Source organism: Fistularia commersonii, chromosome 26, assembly GCF_037954325.1.
Source record: "Fistularia commersonii isolate RoL2024-O1a breed Wild chromosome 26, RoL_Fcom_v1.0, whole genome shotgun sequence".
Taxonomy (NCBI): Eukaryota; Metazoa; Chordata; class Actinopteri; order Syngnathiformes; family Fistulariidae; genus Fistularia; species Fistularia commersonii.
This window is the reverse complement of record NC_141309.1, coordinates 13,609,211-13,623,050: the sequence shown is the minus strand read 5'-3', so window position 1 is coordinate 13,623,050 and position 13,840 is coordinate 13,609,211. Positions and strand designations below refer to the sequence as shown.

At 41.6% G+C, this 13,840-nt stretch overlaps 1 protein-coding gene across 5 annotated transcripts in view; it reads right to left on the bottom strand.

Moving 5' to 3' along the window:
* Positions 1–13,840, bottom strand: part of ncor2 (nuclear receptor corepressor 2) — a 105,823-nt gene that overhangs the window by 56,406 nt on the left and 35,577 nt on the right. For all 5 annotated transcript variants that reach the window (XM_086174404.1, XM_086174403.1, XM_086174406.1 and 2 more), the window contains 2 exons: positions 11,659–11,836; positions 6,019–6,201 (listed from right to left, as the gene is read on the bottom strand). In XM_086174404.1, the coding sequence (XP_086030530.1) occupies positions 6,019–6,201; positions 11,659–11,836 (361 nt within the window). The remainder of the gene's footprint in view (positions 1–6,018; positions 6,202–11,658; positions 11,837–13,840) is intronic.

The following is a 13,840-nucleotide window of genomic DNA, read 5'->3' as shown; positions in this document are numbered from 1 at the left end:
TCAAACCAGATGGACAATTGAATTGGCATTACACCTATCCCAAATCCTAGTGCCAGTCTGCGTTTTCATTCTTCTTTATCATGTATATCAGTAACCTTTTTGTGAGTCAGTGTTTACAGCTCTTCACATGCACAACAGAAGATACCACAAGGATAACTGACAGCTGACTAAACGCATCACAGGAATATCAGTAACCTGTCAGCGTTCTCTCTTTGTCAAGTTTATAGTATTTGTTGCCTCCTTCATTTAAGCTTTACGATGACTGTTTCTGTGCGTGTGTGCGCGCAAACATTAATGAAATTGGATTATTCGATTTTTTTTTCCCCTCACACACAGATTCCCAACATTTTGTGTAAATGCGTTATATGAGCCTTTGCCCAGTTTGCCTACTATCAAAAACATCAGTGCTTTAAATCGCATGTTGATGGAAAACAGTGACTCCACTTAAATCAGTAAAGCTAAAGGACAATTGAACTTACCTTCAACATTGTTTTCTGTCTTTGTACAATGACACATCTTACGACATAGCACTACTGAAAACAATACCATGGGCTACTAAGTAGTGACTGGAGAGCAATAGTAACAAAATTAAAATTCTGGCTTGCAGGCTTTTTTTTCCCAAGAATTATCCTTGTTAGGCAAGCCAGTCAATAAAAGAAGAAATACAGTTGCACCTCATCCAATGAATTTAATTTGTGCTTTGACTCCATTTGCGAACCAAAATGTTCACAAACCAATTTCATTATTTCCCATTGAAATCAATGCAAATCCCATTGATCTGTTCTCCATTCTCAAAACATACTTTTCTAAAAGCTTTTTTAATACAGTCACTCCTTTAGCCACATCAGCCACCTTCAGCGCATCTTTATCCTTTAGGACATTACAGATGTTGACTTAGCAATGTCAGTGTCTAGGAGAGGCAGCATTAGAGTTTCTGACTCAATTATTCAACAGGATCTCAGAGAGTGAGAAGATGCCAGAAGAGTGGAGACGAAGTGCGATGGTGTCCATTTTTAAGAATAAGGGTGATGTGCAGAATTGTGGCAACTATAGAGGGGTCCATTTGATGAGCCATACAACAAAGTTATTGGAAAGAGTAGTGGAGACTAGACGGAGAGCCGAAGTCAGCATTTGTGAACAGCAGTATGGCTTCATGCGAGTACTACAGATGTAGTATTTGCATTGAGAATACTAATAGAGAAGTAAAAAGAAGGCCAGAGGGAGCTGCATTTTGTTTTTGTAGACCAAGTAAAAGCATAGGGCAGGATACCGAGAAAGAAACTCTGGTATTGTCCTGTTCTTGGCTAATGTAACATAGGCTGCTAGTACTGTTAGTCCCAAACCTTTTCTTCCACTAATTCTGCCAGAACTCTTTAAATAAAATTTTACTGTACCACTAAATTTGTTGAGGTATTCTAATGTTTGGAGAGGGTTGTATTCTAATAATATCTAAGAAAAAATGATTTGATAACTGTTTTGCATAATACAGAGTAATTCATTAATCATTCAGGTGGTGGCAACAATGGATTTCAAAATATATCCATCAGTTCATGGAAAATTGAACAGTAAACACCTGTCATTTGATTGGGTAGTTCAATGCAGCCTCGGGGCGGCACTGGCCCGTGCCTCTCCAAGCCTGCCTTGGGGGGACACAGAGCAGTGTCTCCCTGTGCCGGTCCCAAGCCCGGATAAATGCAGAGGGTTGCGTCAGGAAGGGCATCCGGCGTAAAACTTTTGCCAAAACCAAATATGCGAGACAACCAAAACTATACCATACCGGATCGGTCGCGGACCGGGTTAACAACGACCGCCATTGGTACGGACGACCTACAGGGTACTAATGGAAATTGGGCTACTGTGGGTCTAAGAACAAGAACAAGAAGAAGAGGAGTGCATGTTCGGAAGCAGAGAGAGAGGAGGAAAGGAAAGAGCCTGGGACTGAGAGTAGGGACTTTGAATATTGGGATTATGACAGGAAAAGGTAGAGAGTTGGTCGACATGATGCAGAGAAGGAAGGTGGATATACTGTGTGTCCAGGAAACCAGGTGGAAAGGTAGTAAGGCTAGAAGCTTAGGAGCAGGCTTTAAGTTGTACTATTATGGTACTGACAAGAAGAGAAATGGAGTAGGAGTTATCTTGAAGGAGGAGTTTGTTAGGAACGTCCTAGAGGTGAAAAGAATGTCAGATAGACTTATGAGTCTGAAACTGGAAATTGAAGGTGTGATGCTCAATGTTGTTAGCGGCTATGCCCCACAGGTGGGATGTGAATCTGAGGAGAAGGAGAAGTTCTGGAATGAGTTAGATGAAGTGATGCAGAATATTCCCAGAAATGAGAGAGTGGTCATTGGTGCAGACTTCAATGGACATGTTGGTGAAGGCAATAGAGGGGATGAAGAAGTGATGGGCAGATTTGGTATCCAGGATAGGAATGCAGAGGGACAGATGGTGGTAGATTTTGCAAAAAGGATGGAAATGGCTGTAGTGAACACCTTTTTCCAGAAAAAACAGGAACATAGGGTAACTTATAAGAGCGGAGGTAGGAGCACGCAGGTAGACTACATCTTGTATAGACGGGGTAACCTGAAAGAGATCAGTGACTGCAAAGTAGTTGTAGGTGAGAGTGTAGCCAGACAGCATAGGATGGTGGTCTGTAGGATGACTCTGGTGACAAGGAAGATGAAGAGGACAAAGGCAGAGCAGAGGACGAAATGGTGGAAGCTGAAAAGGGAGGAGTGTTGCATGGTTTTCAGGGAGGAGTTGAGAAAGGCTCTGGGTGGTCAGGGAGAGCTTCCAGATGATTGGACAACAACAGCTAGTGTTATCAGGGAGACAGGTAGAGGAGTACTTGGTGTGTCATCTGGAAGGAAAGTAGATAAGGAGACTTGGTGGTGGAATGAGGAAGTGCAGGAGTGTATACAGAGAAAGCGGTTAGCGAAGAAGAAGTGGGATACTGAGAGGACTGAAGAGAACAGACATGAGTTCAGGGAGATGCGGCGAAAGGTAAAGATAGAGGTAGCAAAGGCAAAACAAAGGGCTTATGATGACTTGTATGCTCGGTTGGATAGTAAGGAGGGTGAGAATGATCTATACAGGTTGGCGAAACAGAGAGATAAAGATGGAAAGGATGTACAACAGGTCCGGGTGATAAAGGACAGAGAGGGAAATGTATTGACAGATGCTAGAAGAGTGATGGGAAGATGGAAAGAGTACTTTGAAGAGCTGATGAATGTGGAAAATGAAAGAGAGGCAAGGGTAGAAGAGGTGATTATTGTAGACCACAAAGTAGCAAAAATTAGTAAAAGTGAAGTGAGGAAGGCATTGAAGAGGATGAAGAGTGGAAAAGCAGTTGGTCCTGATGATATACCTGTGGAGGTGTGGAAGTGTCTAGGAGAGGCAGCGGTAGATTTTCTGACTAGATTATTCAACAGGATCTTAGAGAGTGAGAAGATGCCTGAAGAATGGAGACAAAGTGCGATGGTGCCTATTTTTAAGAATAAAGGGGATGTGCAGAATTGTGGCAACTACAGAGGGATAAAGTTGATGAGCCATACAATGAAGTTATGGGAAAGAGTAGTGGAAACTAGACTGAGAGCAGAAGTCAGCATTTGTGAACAGCAGTATGGCTTCATGCCTAGAAAGAGTACTACAGATGCAGTATTTGCGTTGAGAATGCTAATAGAAAAGTACAGAGAAGGCCAGAGGGACCTGCATTGCGTTTTTGTAGACCTAGAAAAAGCATATGACAGGGTGCCAAGAGAGGAGCTCTGGTATTGTATGAGGAAGTCTGGAGTGGCAGAGAAGTATGTTAGACTGGTGCAGGACATGTATGCTAGCTGTGAGACACTGGTACGGTGTGCTGTAGGGGTAACAGAGAAGTTCAAGGTGGAGGTGGGACTCCATCAGGGATCAGCTCTGAGCCCCTTCTTGTTCGCAATGGTGATGGATAGGCTGACAGATGAGATTAGACAGGAATCCCCATGGTCCATGATGTTTGCGGATGACATTGTGATCTGTAGTGAGAGCAGACAACAGGTAGAGGAAAATCTAGAGAGGTGGAGGTATGCTCTGGAAAGGAGAGGAATGAAAGTTAGTCGCAGCAAGACAGAATATATGTGTGTAAACGAGAGGAACTCGGGTGGAGCGGTGAGGCTACAGGGAGTGGAGATCAAGAAGTTGGAGGACTTCAGGTACTTAGGGTCAACAGTCCAGAGCAACGGAGAGTGTGGAAAAGAGGTGAAGAGACGGATCCAAGCAGGTTGGAATGGGTGGAGAAAAGTGTCAGGGGTACTATGTGATAGAAGACTATCGGCCAGAATAAAAGGAAAGGTGTACAAGACAGTGGTGAGACCAGCGATGATGTATGGACTAGAAACAGTTACAATGACTAAAAGACAGCAGACAGAACTAGAGGTTGCAGGGATGAAGATGTTGAGGTTCTCTTTGGGAGTGACCAGGATGGATAGGATCAGGAATGAGTCTATCAGAGGGACGGCACATGTTCGATGTTTTGGAGAGAAGGTCAGAGAAGCCAGACTGAGATGGTTCGGTCATGTACAGAGAAGAGATAGTGAATATATTGGGAGACGGATGCTGGAAATGGAGCTGCCAGGCAAGAGGTCTCGAGGAAGACCAAAGAGAAGATTTATGGACGTAGTGAGAGAGGATATGAAGGTAGCTGGTGTGAGAGAGGAAGATACAGAGAATAGGGTTAGATGGAGAAAGTTGACTCGCTGTGGCGACCCCTGACGGGAAAAGCCGAAAGAAGAAGAAGAAGATTTGATTGGGTAGTTCAATGAAATTCATTCTTCAATTCATGAAGAATGTGAAACTGCCAATTCAAACAAACAAAAAGAAAAAAAAAGTGTACTTTTGTAATTTATATGCACCTCACAGAGCAGTGTACAATCTACTCTGAACCCCATTTTTCCTAGAATTGAGTTAATGTTAAATGTATGATATTTTCACGATTACATTTCCAGTAGTAGTGCAGGGGCCCAGGGGATGCATGTTCAGAATGTTGCCCTGTTCTGACACACCTGATTCAAATTACTTGTTAGCAACCAAGCTCCAGATTGCAAAACTATCATTTGACAGCACCTTCTATATGAAGTTGAATTGCTGATAATATTACAAGAACATAAACAGAAAATCAACCCAGTGCTACTTTGGAATATTTTCCTCTAAGTGCACATAATGTTTGATATAATAGCATGTCAAAGCTGACAATACTGTTTCTCTCCTTAACATGGTAAGCTGCCAACAAGGAGATAATGTGGTAGGGATCTGAGTGGTTTAACAGTCACAAAACCTCCACTGTAATCCTCCCTCTTCCCTCGGGAAAGTGTTATTTATAGCTGTATGCATTTTTAACCTACTTTTCTCCTAAATAAAAAGACAAGAAGAGGGAATGCAACTGCCTGAGGAGTATACAGTCAGAATCATGGCATACTGGTTAAGAGCCAGCAATCAATAATAAGTGAAGTGGTTCAACAGAAACATCTAGTTAGGAGTTTATTGCTGTGACGCCAACAGTCGGTTGATAGTCAAAATCCTGTTGCAAAACTACACCCGAATGTTTTACACAAGCCAAAAAAAAAGGCAAAATCAACAACCCGTCAAGGATGAATTGTAAGTTAAGACTATGAAATCAAGTTATTGTAAATGTGTGTGGAGAGGAGATGAGATATCAGAAATAAAACTTTAAACAGTGCAATAACTTGTATGGTAAACAAGGAATTATTTCAAACTGTAATTGATGCTTAAATTGACTTCCTTTATTTATGTGCATGACCTAGGATGAGGGCGACTCTCCCACCATTTATGATGTTCATTAAGTGCTGTCATAAAACATGGAAAATGTATGCTTGTAAAAAATAAATAAACACATAAAAACACTCCCTTGCCATTTTCCGATCTTTAATCGAAAAGGAAATGGTTGAGTTAGTCAGTTAGTCAGAAGGACGAGTGACTATTCCAAGTAATCTGCAAAGTTACAGCCCTGTCCATCAGCATACAAACCTGTTTCTTCCGAAGCTTGCAGATCTGCTGTTCCACCATTGTGATCTCCCGGTCCACTCGGTCCATGTTCTGGATTAGCTCCTCCTTCGAGAAGCGAGCCGGTACCAGATCCAGGTCAGGGTCCATATGAACTGGACTTACAGGTGAGATCGGCTCTAACTTTCCAATAGCAGCGCCACGCTCCTGCATTTGCAAAGACAAACATTTCATTGTAGCTATAACTCTTAACACCACCATTTAAGTAGTTATAAAATAAAGTATGGGAAGTCGATGATAGAATGGTAGGAATATTAAACACAAATTCAAAGTAATTCTGGAGTAAAAGGGTGGGTTGACAGGGTTTCAGTGTATCAAAGAGTTACTGTTGCAGTGTAAGTCATCCTGATACAAGTGTTTAGATAAACCAACCAAAATTTTCAGCGAATCAAGTGTCATCCTCAGATTGCTAGGCCTGTCTGTTTCCTCTGCAACAAATCGTTAAATACAGCATGTTTATCCTTTGGGATTGTAACAAAAGATAGTAATTAAGGCTTCTGGGTGATGAAAATCAGCATAGTGTCTCAATGTCACTCGACCACACTAATGAATGAGGTCATAGCCTCCTTTGCCAGGATTGGTAGAATCTTTCCAAAGTGAAATATTTTGCAAGGAAAAATTCCTCTTAAGGCCAGACTTCCCAATAACAAACCTATCAACAAGACCTTCAGAGCTTTCTACATGTTTCAGCGCTATTCTATCCTCTGTGTGTGTGTGTGTGTGTGTGTGTGTGTGTGTGTGTGTGGGGGGGGGGGGGGGGGGGGTCCTTAGTTAAGTTCACTCCAGTGCGTGAAATAACTTCTTTTTGACAGGTAGTTGGGCCATTAGTTATCTCCCACTGTGTTTGATGACATGTATTGTGACCTGGTTCTCCCATGCAATTGAGAGCTACCATTATGAGCCAAAAGAAATGACGCCTGTCTTAAAAGTTCTTCTCAACTCGCAACATGGAACAAATATGCAAATGAAAGTGTTGCCAAATGATCTTGTTTATGTAATAGCAACACATGTAAATGGAGGTTAAGGGCTTACTTGAGCAAGCAAGTCTGCAATATTCTGACCAGAGGAATTTTTATTTCTGAAAAACAATTGTATGTGTTCATTTTTTGACATACAGTTAAGCATTCAATTTCTGATCCAAAATTGTGTGTTTGATATATCCTGCTTGGTTTTTATGAAGTGTTATTTTTTTACATTTGAAATGAAGATTATATAAGGGGGCGAAATCTGAACAAGGCAGGAGGTCAGTGCAAGAGGTTAGGGGAATTGCTTCAATGAATGAAGCGGGAATTACCAAAGGAAGTTAGATTTTAAAAAAATCTGTATGCATAAAATAAAGGGAAGAATCTCAAGAAGGCTTTTTTCAAAAGAAAATACAATTTCAGATAGACTTTTGTGACACATTTTGTAGTTTGAGTCACGAAGAAAATACAATTCCACCACAATACTATATGTAGAACTGTTATACATATAAACTAAAGATCTACCTAATTTCAATACATAATCCCTCAATCAATAATCTTCAACAGCTCCATAGCTTCCTCGGTGCAGAATAACCATGTTCCCAGCACACCAGGCTCTTTGAACACCCCAGTATAGAACCCAACCCATCCGAGAGGCTTGAGAGGCTTGAGAGTGAGTGAGAGTGAGAGTGAGAGTGAGAGTGAGAGAGAGAGAGAGAGAGAGAGAGAGAGAGAGAGAGAGAGAGAGAGAGAGAGAGAGAGAGAGAGAGCAAGGGTGACCTGGCAATGCTTTGGCTAGACCTGGCTGATGCATATCATTCAATCCCACAAACACTGGTGCGAATGACCCTGACAAAGTACTGTGTCCCGGAGAAGATCCGAAACCTCATCCTCGACTATTACAACAACTTAAGTCTGAGGGTGTCCTCCAGCTTATCAACATCAGCATGGCACTGTCTGGAGATGGGAATCATTACTGGTTGTACGATCTCAGTATCCCTGTTTGCATTAGCCAAGATAATGCTTGTGAAATCAGCCAGGGTAGAGTGCAGAGGCCCCTTGTTCAGATCTGGCACAGGCCAGCCTCAAATCAGGACTTACATGGACGGCCTAATGGTTACCACACATCAGTGCCCTGGTGTAGGTGAGTTCTTTGAAGTCTTGAAAGGCTCATGGCATGATCAAGAATGAGTTTCAAGTCCGCAAAATCCAGGTCTATGGTCATTAGAAAGGGTAAGGTGGCAAACCAGTTCCGCTTTTCTCTGGGGGATGCAAAAATTCCAACAGCGTATGAGAAGCCAATTAAGTGCTTGAGAAAGCTCTTCCCTGGCGACCTGGGGGACACTGCATCTCGCCAGTCAACCACTCATGACCTCAGCACTTGGCATCACCCTTTATGGGTAGAACACCAAGCTGCAGCTCCCATTGAGCAGTCTAGTGGAGGAGCTTAAGGTGACTAAAGCCATTGAAGTTCTGGTCTACAGAGACTCATCAGACACCAAGGTCTCTTCAGCGGAGGTAGACATCAGAATGGGCAGGACATCATGTGCCCAGCAGGTGGTCAACCAAGCTGAGGCAAGGCTGCGACACAACATCCCACAGGTACGGGCGGAAGAGGAGGAAACTTGCCTCTGCAGGATGGTGGGCATGAGCAAGAAGGGGGCCAGGACCCCTGGGACAGTCACATGACAGGATGGAAGAGACGTAAGAGAGAAAGAGGGCCAAATACGTGCCTCTGGTAGCAGAGTATCAGAGGCATGGGTGGAAGGCCTACTGTAAGTCTGTTGAGGTAGGCTGCAGGGGCTTCACACGGCATTCATTACACCGGGTCCTGGGACTCTTGGGAATCCTTGGGCATCAGAGAAAATAAGCCATCAAGAACATCTTGGAAGCTGCTGAAAAAGCTTCACGATGGCTCTGGATTAAGAGGGGTTGACAAGTGGCACAGTTAGCTCCCTGGACACAGGTTGGGGCCTGATCATCCCCAGGCGGGTTGTCTGGAAGAAGATGTCTGAAGATACAACCCAAAACACCAAATGATGCCAGGACCTTCACTGACAACAAGAACAGGTTGCACCGTGAGGTGTACAATACAAATTTTAACAAATTCTATGATATTGAGATTAAGTTCTACCACTAACTTACTGACTGTTCCACCTCTACATGAAGAAATCATGAGCTTTTCAGATCATCAGCATGAATCATTCATAAATAGTCATCAGACTTAAAGAAATATATGAAATGTACTGTAAAAGGGGCTGTGTCACATGTACTGGAGAAGTGAGCTTTTATGTGAAACTTGAACCCTTCTTATTCTTGTACTTTATAGTTGTGAACTCTTTTCTCAAAGGGGTAACTGTCTGTTACTCCTTTTTTCTGCAACAACCCAAAGGCACTATGTGGTGGGGGGATGTCCACCGCATGTTAACAAAAAAGGATTTAATAAAAAATAAAAAATTGTCCACCAGTCAGTATCTTAGCATGTTCACTGTGTTGTTGTAAACAGTTACAGCAGCATATCAACTACTGATACACCTGTGAAATAGTATGACAAGGTCAAAGTCCAATAACTAAACATGTTGCCCGGGGCAGATTATGGTTTATGTACCCTTGATGACCCCTGGCCTATTCCATACAGTTCACAACATGGAAATTTCCACTCCACATGAAGCAAGTCTTCTTTTAATTTTCGGGTGTTGTAGCTGGTAAAGAAATTCATTTTGTTTTTTAAGCACCAGCCTGAGGTAAATAGACATAGTGACACATAGTCATGTGTGGTTATGTAATGAAGACACTGGTTAAACAAAGCAAAGACACCCTTTTTCCTAGCAAGAAAGTGAATAAATGTTTTTGGGTCGCACTGACTTTAATTCCTCATCCACTCCTTAGCGGAATACAAAAATCCAAGAGCACAGAGCTATAGAGAGAATGGGATTAAAGCAATCTTCGTCTTTTCCTTTCGGCTTTTCCCTTTGGGGGTCATCACAGGAAATTAACCTTCTCCATCTAACCCTATTCTCTGTATCCTCCTCTCTCACACCAACTACCTTCATATCTTCTCTCACTACATCCATAAATCTCCTCTTTGGTCTTCCTCGAGACCTTCTGCCTGACAGCATAAATTCCAGCATCTGTCCCCTAATATATTCACTATCCCTTCTCTGTATATGACCGAACCATCTCAGTCTGGCTTCTCTGACCTTCTCTCCAAAACATCTAACATGTGCTATTCCTCTGATACTCATTCCTGATCCTATCCATCCTGGTCACTCCCAAGGAGAACCTTAGCATCTTCATGTCTGCAACCTCCAGCTCTGCCCCCTGTCTTTTTGTCATTGTAACTGTTTCTAGGTCATACAGCATTGCTGGTCTCACCACTGTCTAGTACCCCTTTCCTTTCATTCTGGCAGATAGTCTTCTATCGCATAGTACCCCTGACACATTTCTCCACCCATTCCAACCTGCTTGAACCCTTTCTTCACCTCTTTCCACACCCTCCTTTGCTATTGACTGTAGAGAGGCTTCTACTTGCTGCTCTCTGTTCAACAACAGACTGATCGAGTTTGTCTTCAACTGTGGCCGTCTCGCTTTGTTCCCTCGGAAACTCTGTTTGGTGTTCTTTACTTGGTGTAGGTCATCTTGTTGCTTCCTCCACTTCGCCACCATTGATATATTAATGTTGAATTGTCTTGCGGCTGCTTGCCTAGAGTTTGACCTCTGCGTCGTAAGCATGTCTCTTGAAAGGCGTGTTGTGTGTGTGTTAACGTAAATTATACAATAAAAGAGGCATTATATGTAGTGATTAAATAGTAATTGTCAGTTATCTCTGCTGGACACAGTACACAAAATGTTGTAAGGTTTTCCTCCTGCTGGATCACTCCACCTTTTCCTGCTGGCAGACTTTGGCTGTTAGTCCCTCTCAACACTTGCGCTTTGTCGCATACCACCCTTTAGCCTACTATCATTTTTTGCACACTTCTCCCCGACAGTGATTGCATCTGACATGACTTACGTAATGCATTTAGAGCATATCTGCTCTGAGGGAAATTGTAGACATTCCTGAATATTTCCTTACAAGCTCAAGAGCTGGTGTTTTCTGCCTGTCCCTCCCTTACCCATCTATTACAGGGATATTCATTTGCCGTTCACTGGCTGTCTGGGTTCTTGGCAGTTCACTAGGTAGCACTATGTAATGTTAGGAAGACCCCCCCATCAGAAGTTCAACACTGAAAGCAAGTCCTTTTGATCTGCAGTTCATACAGTTTCATCCTTCTTTTCAAATCTAGGTCAGTTCTTTAATTTATTAATTACTTTCAATACACCCTTAGTCTTCTCATTGCAGCTTAAAGATGCCCTGCAGAGCTGTAATGTAGGCTCCTTTTTCTATGACATCCGCTGTGTTATGTCTAATAATAACAATAAATGGTCTGGAAGGAGATGTTTGTGTACCAAAATATTATTAACATGTGCAGTTAATTTATTCTTCCCTGGTCTTATGCATTTGAAATTCAGACACACACAAGTGATTCCCTTTTGAGGAATAACAAATCAAAAAATATTGAAAACTGCCCTCCCTTACAGGTGTAAAATCACACTTTTCCTTGGCTGAGCTTGCAAACTGCCAAAACCAAGGACAACTGACCTTTGACATATCCTCAGCCACCCCCAGAGGCAATTGCGGCCGGTGGGCTGCATGTCTCATCAGAGACTCTGGTCCCATCTCTAAACGAGGCCGTTTGATCTCAGCAAACTCCACCTCTGATTGGCTGCTAGGCTCCGGTAGATAGATGTGCTCATAGCGGATGTGCTGCTCTTGGCCTCTGTGAAGGAAAAAAAGCAATCAAAAAACATTAGAGTGGAAAGCTTCTCATGTTTGGATACATCACATACAAGAGACAAGTAAGAAAGCTGTTTCGTACATTTCTAGTGTATACAACTTTTTGTACACTTTAACAATGCAGCCAAAAATAAAGCCTTGAATTTGTTTAATCTTACAGACAACTATAAAGAAATCTTTACCCTTTCCTTTTCATATACATTTGGAGTCACAATATATGTCTAGGATCTATTTGAAACCCTCAGTTAGTGCTAGTCGTTTTCCTGGGTGAGTAAAATTATTAACTCTGGGCAAATTAAATGATGATTAGTGAAATATGGACTAAAATAGCAGAAAAAAAATCTTACAAGTCAAAGTAAAATATATGTTGAAAATGAAGATTAATGGACTTTATATCAATTCAACAAGTATATCAGTTTTATGTCCTTGTTAATGATGATGTTATCTTCCAGTATACCGGTACATGAGAGGATTTGCTAATATGCTTTATGCTAATTCCCAAATCTATCTATGCCACTCAAAGGACACCCTGGTAGATTATGGCATACCAAAACTATTTTTGAGAGTAACCATTCACAAAAAACTGAGATATTATAAAGTAAAAAATAAAAAAACCTTAGTCTCAGTGCAAGCTGAAACTGTCCAAAAGGTTGTTTATGCTCATGAGGTGCTATGAGCAAACCATCTGCGGGTAGAATGCAATCTTTATGGAGGTTAAAGGGTTGAAGTAAGGTGAGAAAGACATTTTAATCTGTGTATTTTCTTTCACAAGTTTGTCAATTCCTCTTAATGTTTTGCTTGTGACTGAACTAATGTTACATATGATTAAGCAGCAGTCCGTTGTATTCATGATGGATTTCTGGTATACTATTATAAATGTACATGCGATGGAATTTAAATTTTAGGCCCAAGATTTTATATATATTATGAAAAAGAACTCTTTTCAGGAGAAGGGGTTTTTAGAAGCATTTAATCACAAAACAAATGAAAAAAAAAACAAGAATCTAAATATGTACAGTAAGTATGTAATGGTACAACTCAAAATGGTTAGGAATACAAAGTTACAGAGGAGTAGGTCATGGATAGCTACCTGGGAATTACTGCAATAATGTTTATGAGTGTTTGCAATAGAAGCTGTAGCACTCTTCAGTTACTCCCCCGATACTATGCTGTATCTTATGACTGATCCGAATGGCCTGGAATGGGAACAATTACACTGCAGAGGCGGAGGGAGCACAAGTCTGTTACATGATCTTGTTTGAATATTTTTTGTGGGTGGAGCTGTACAAACCAGTAAATGTCTTCATCACATTCACTAAACACTTTGATACATACAAGATAAAAATAGCCAGAGAAAAGCAAAAGCACCAGTTAGAGATTCTTAGTGTTTCAAATACTGAATGGTCCCACTTCTGGTCTGGGATTTTTTTATTAATCCACTTGTAAATTCTCTTTTCTTTCTCTGAGAATGGTTTTCTCAAGGCTACCCTGGAGGCTGCTTCCACAATGTTAGTATCTTTGCTGCCAGTGTCAAAATGGAAGTGGCTTCTTCAGAGAAGAGAGAAAACACAACCATAATTGCTAGTCCAGGCCCACAATGGCCTTCTGTGTGGTTTGTCTAAGTACCAAAGAGCATGGATCCTCCTTATGCCAAGTAGGGTTATGGGTAGGGTTGTGTAATCAAGACCATCCTCGAACTAGAGATTCATTTATGAGGTTTGTGCTATATCAATGTTGGGATCTTTAAAACTAAACCAACCAATTTATAGAGGGCCTTTGAGTGTTAAGAGAAGACAATTAACAATAAGATCGAAAATAAAATGATTCTGCAAACAGAAAAGTAACTGAACTTTGTTTTATGGACATTTGCTTATCCATTGAGGCAATATTCATCAGAAAAGCTGCTCACTGTTGCAACAAGAAGGAGTGATAACAGTTTTAAGTTAGCACCTGTATTGACCAGTTTCCTGGTTAATACCCTTTGCAT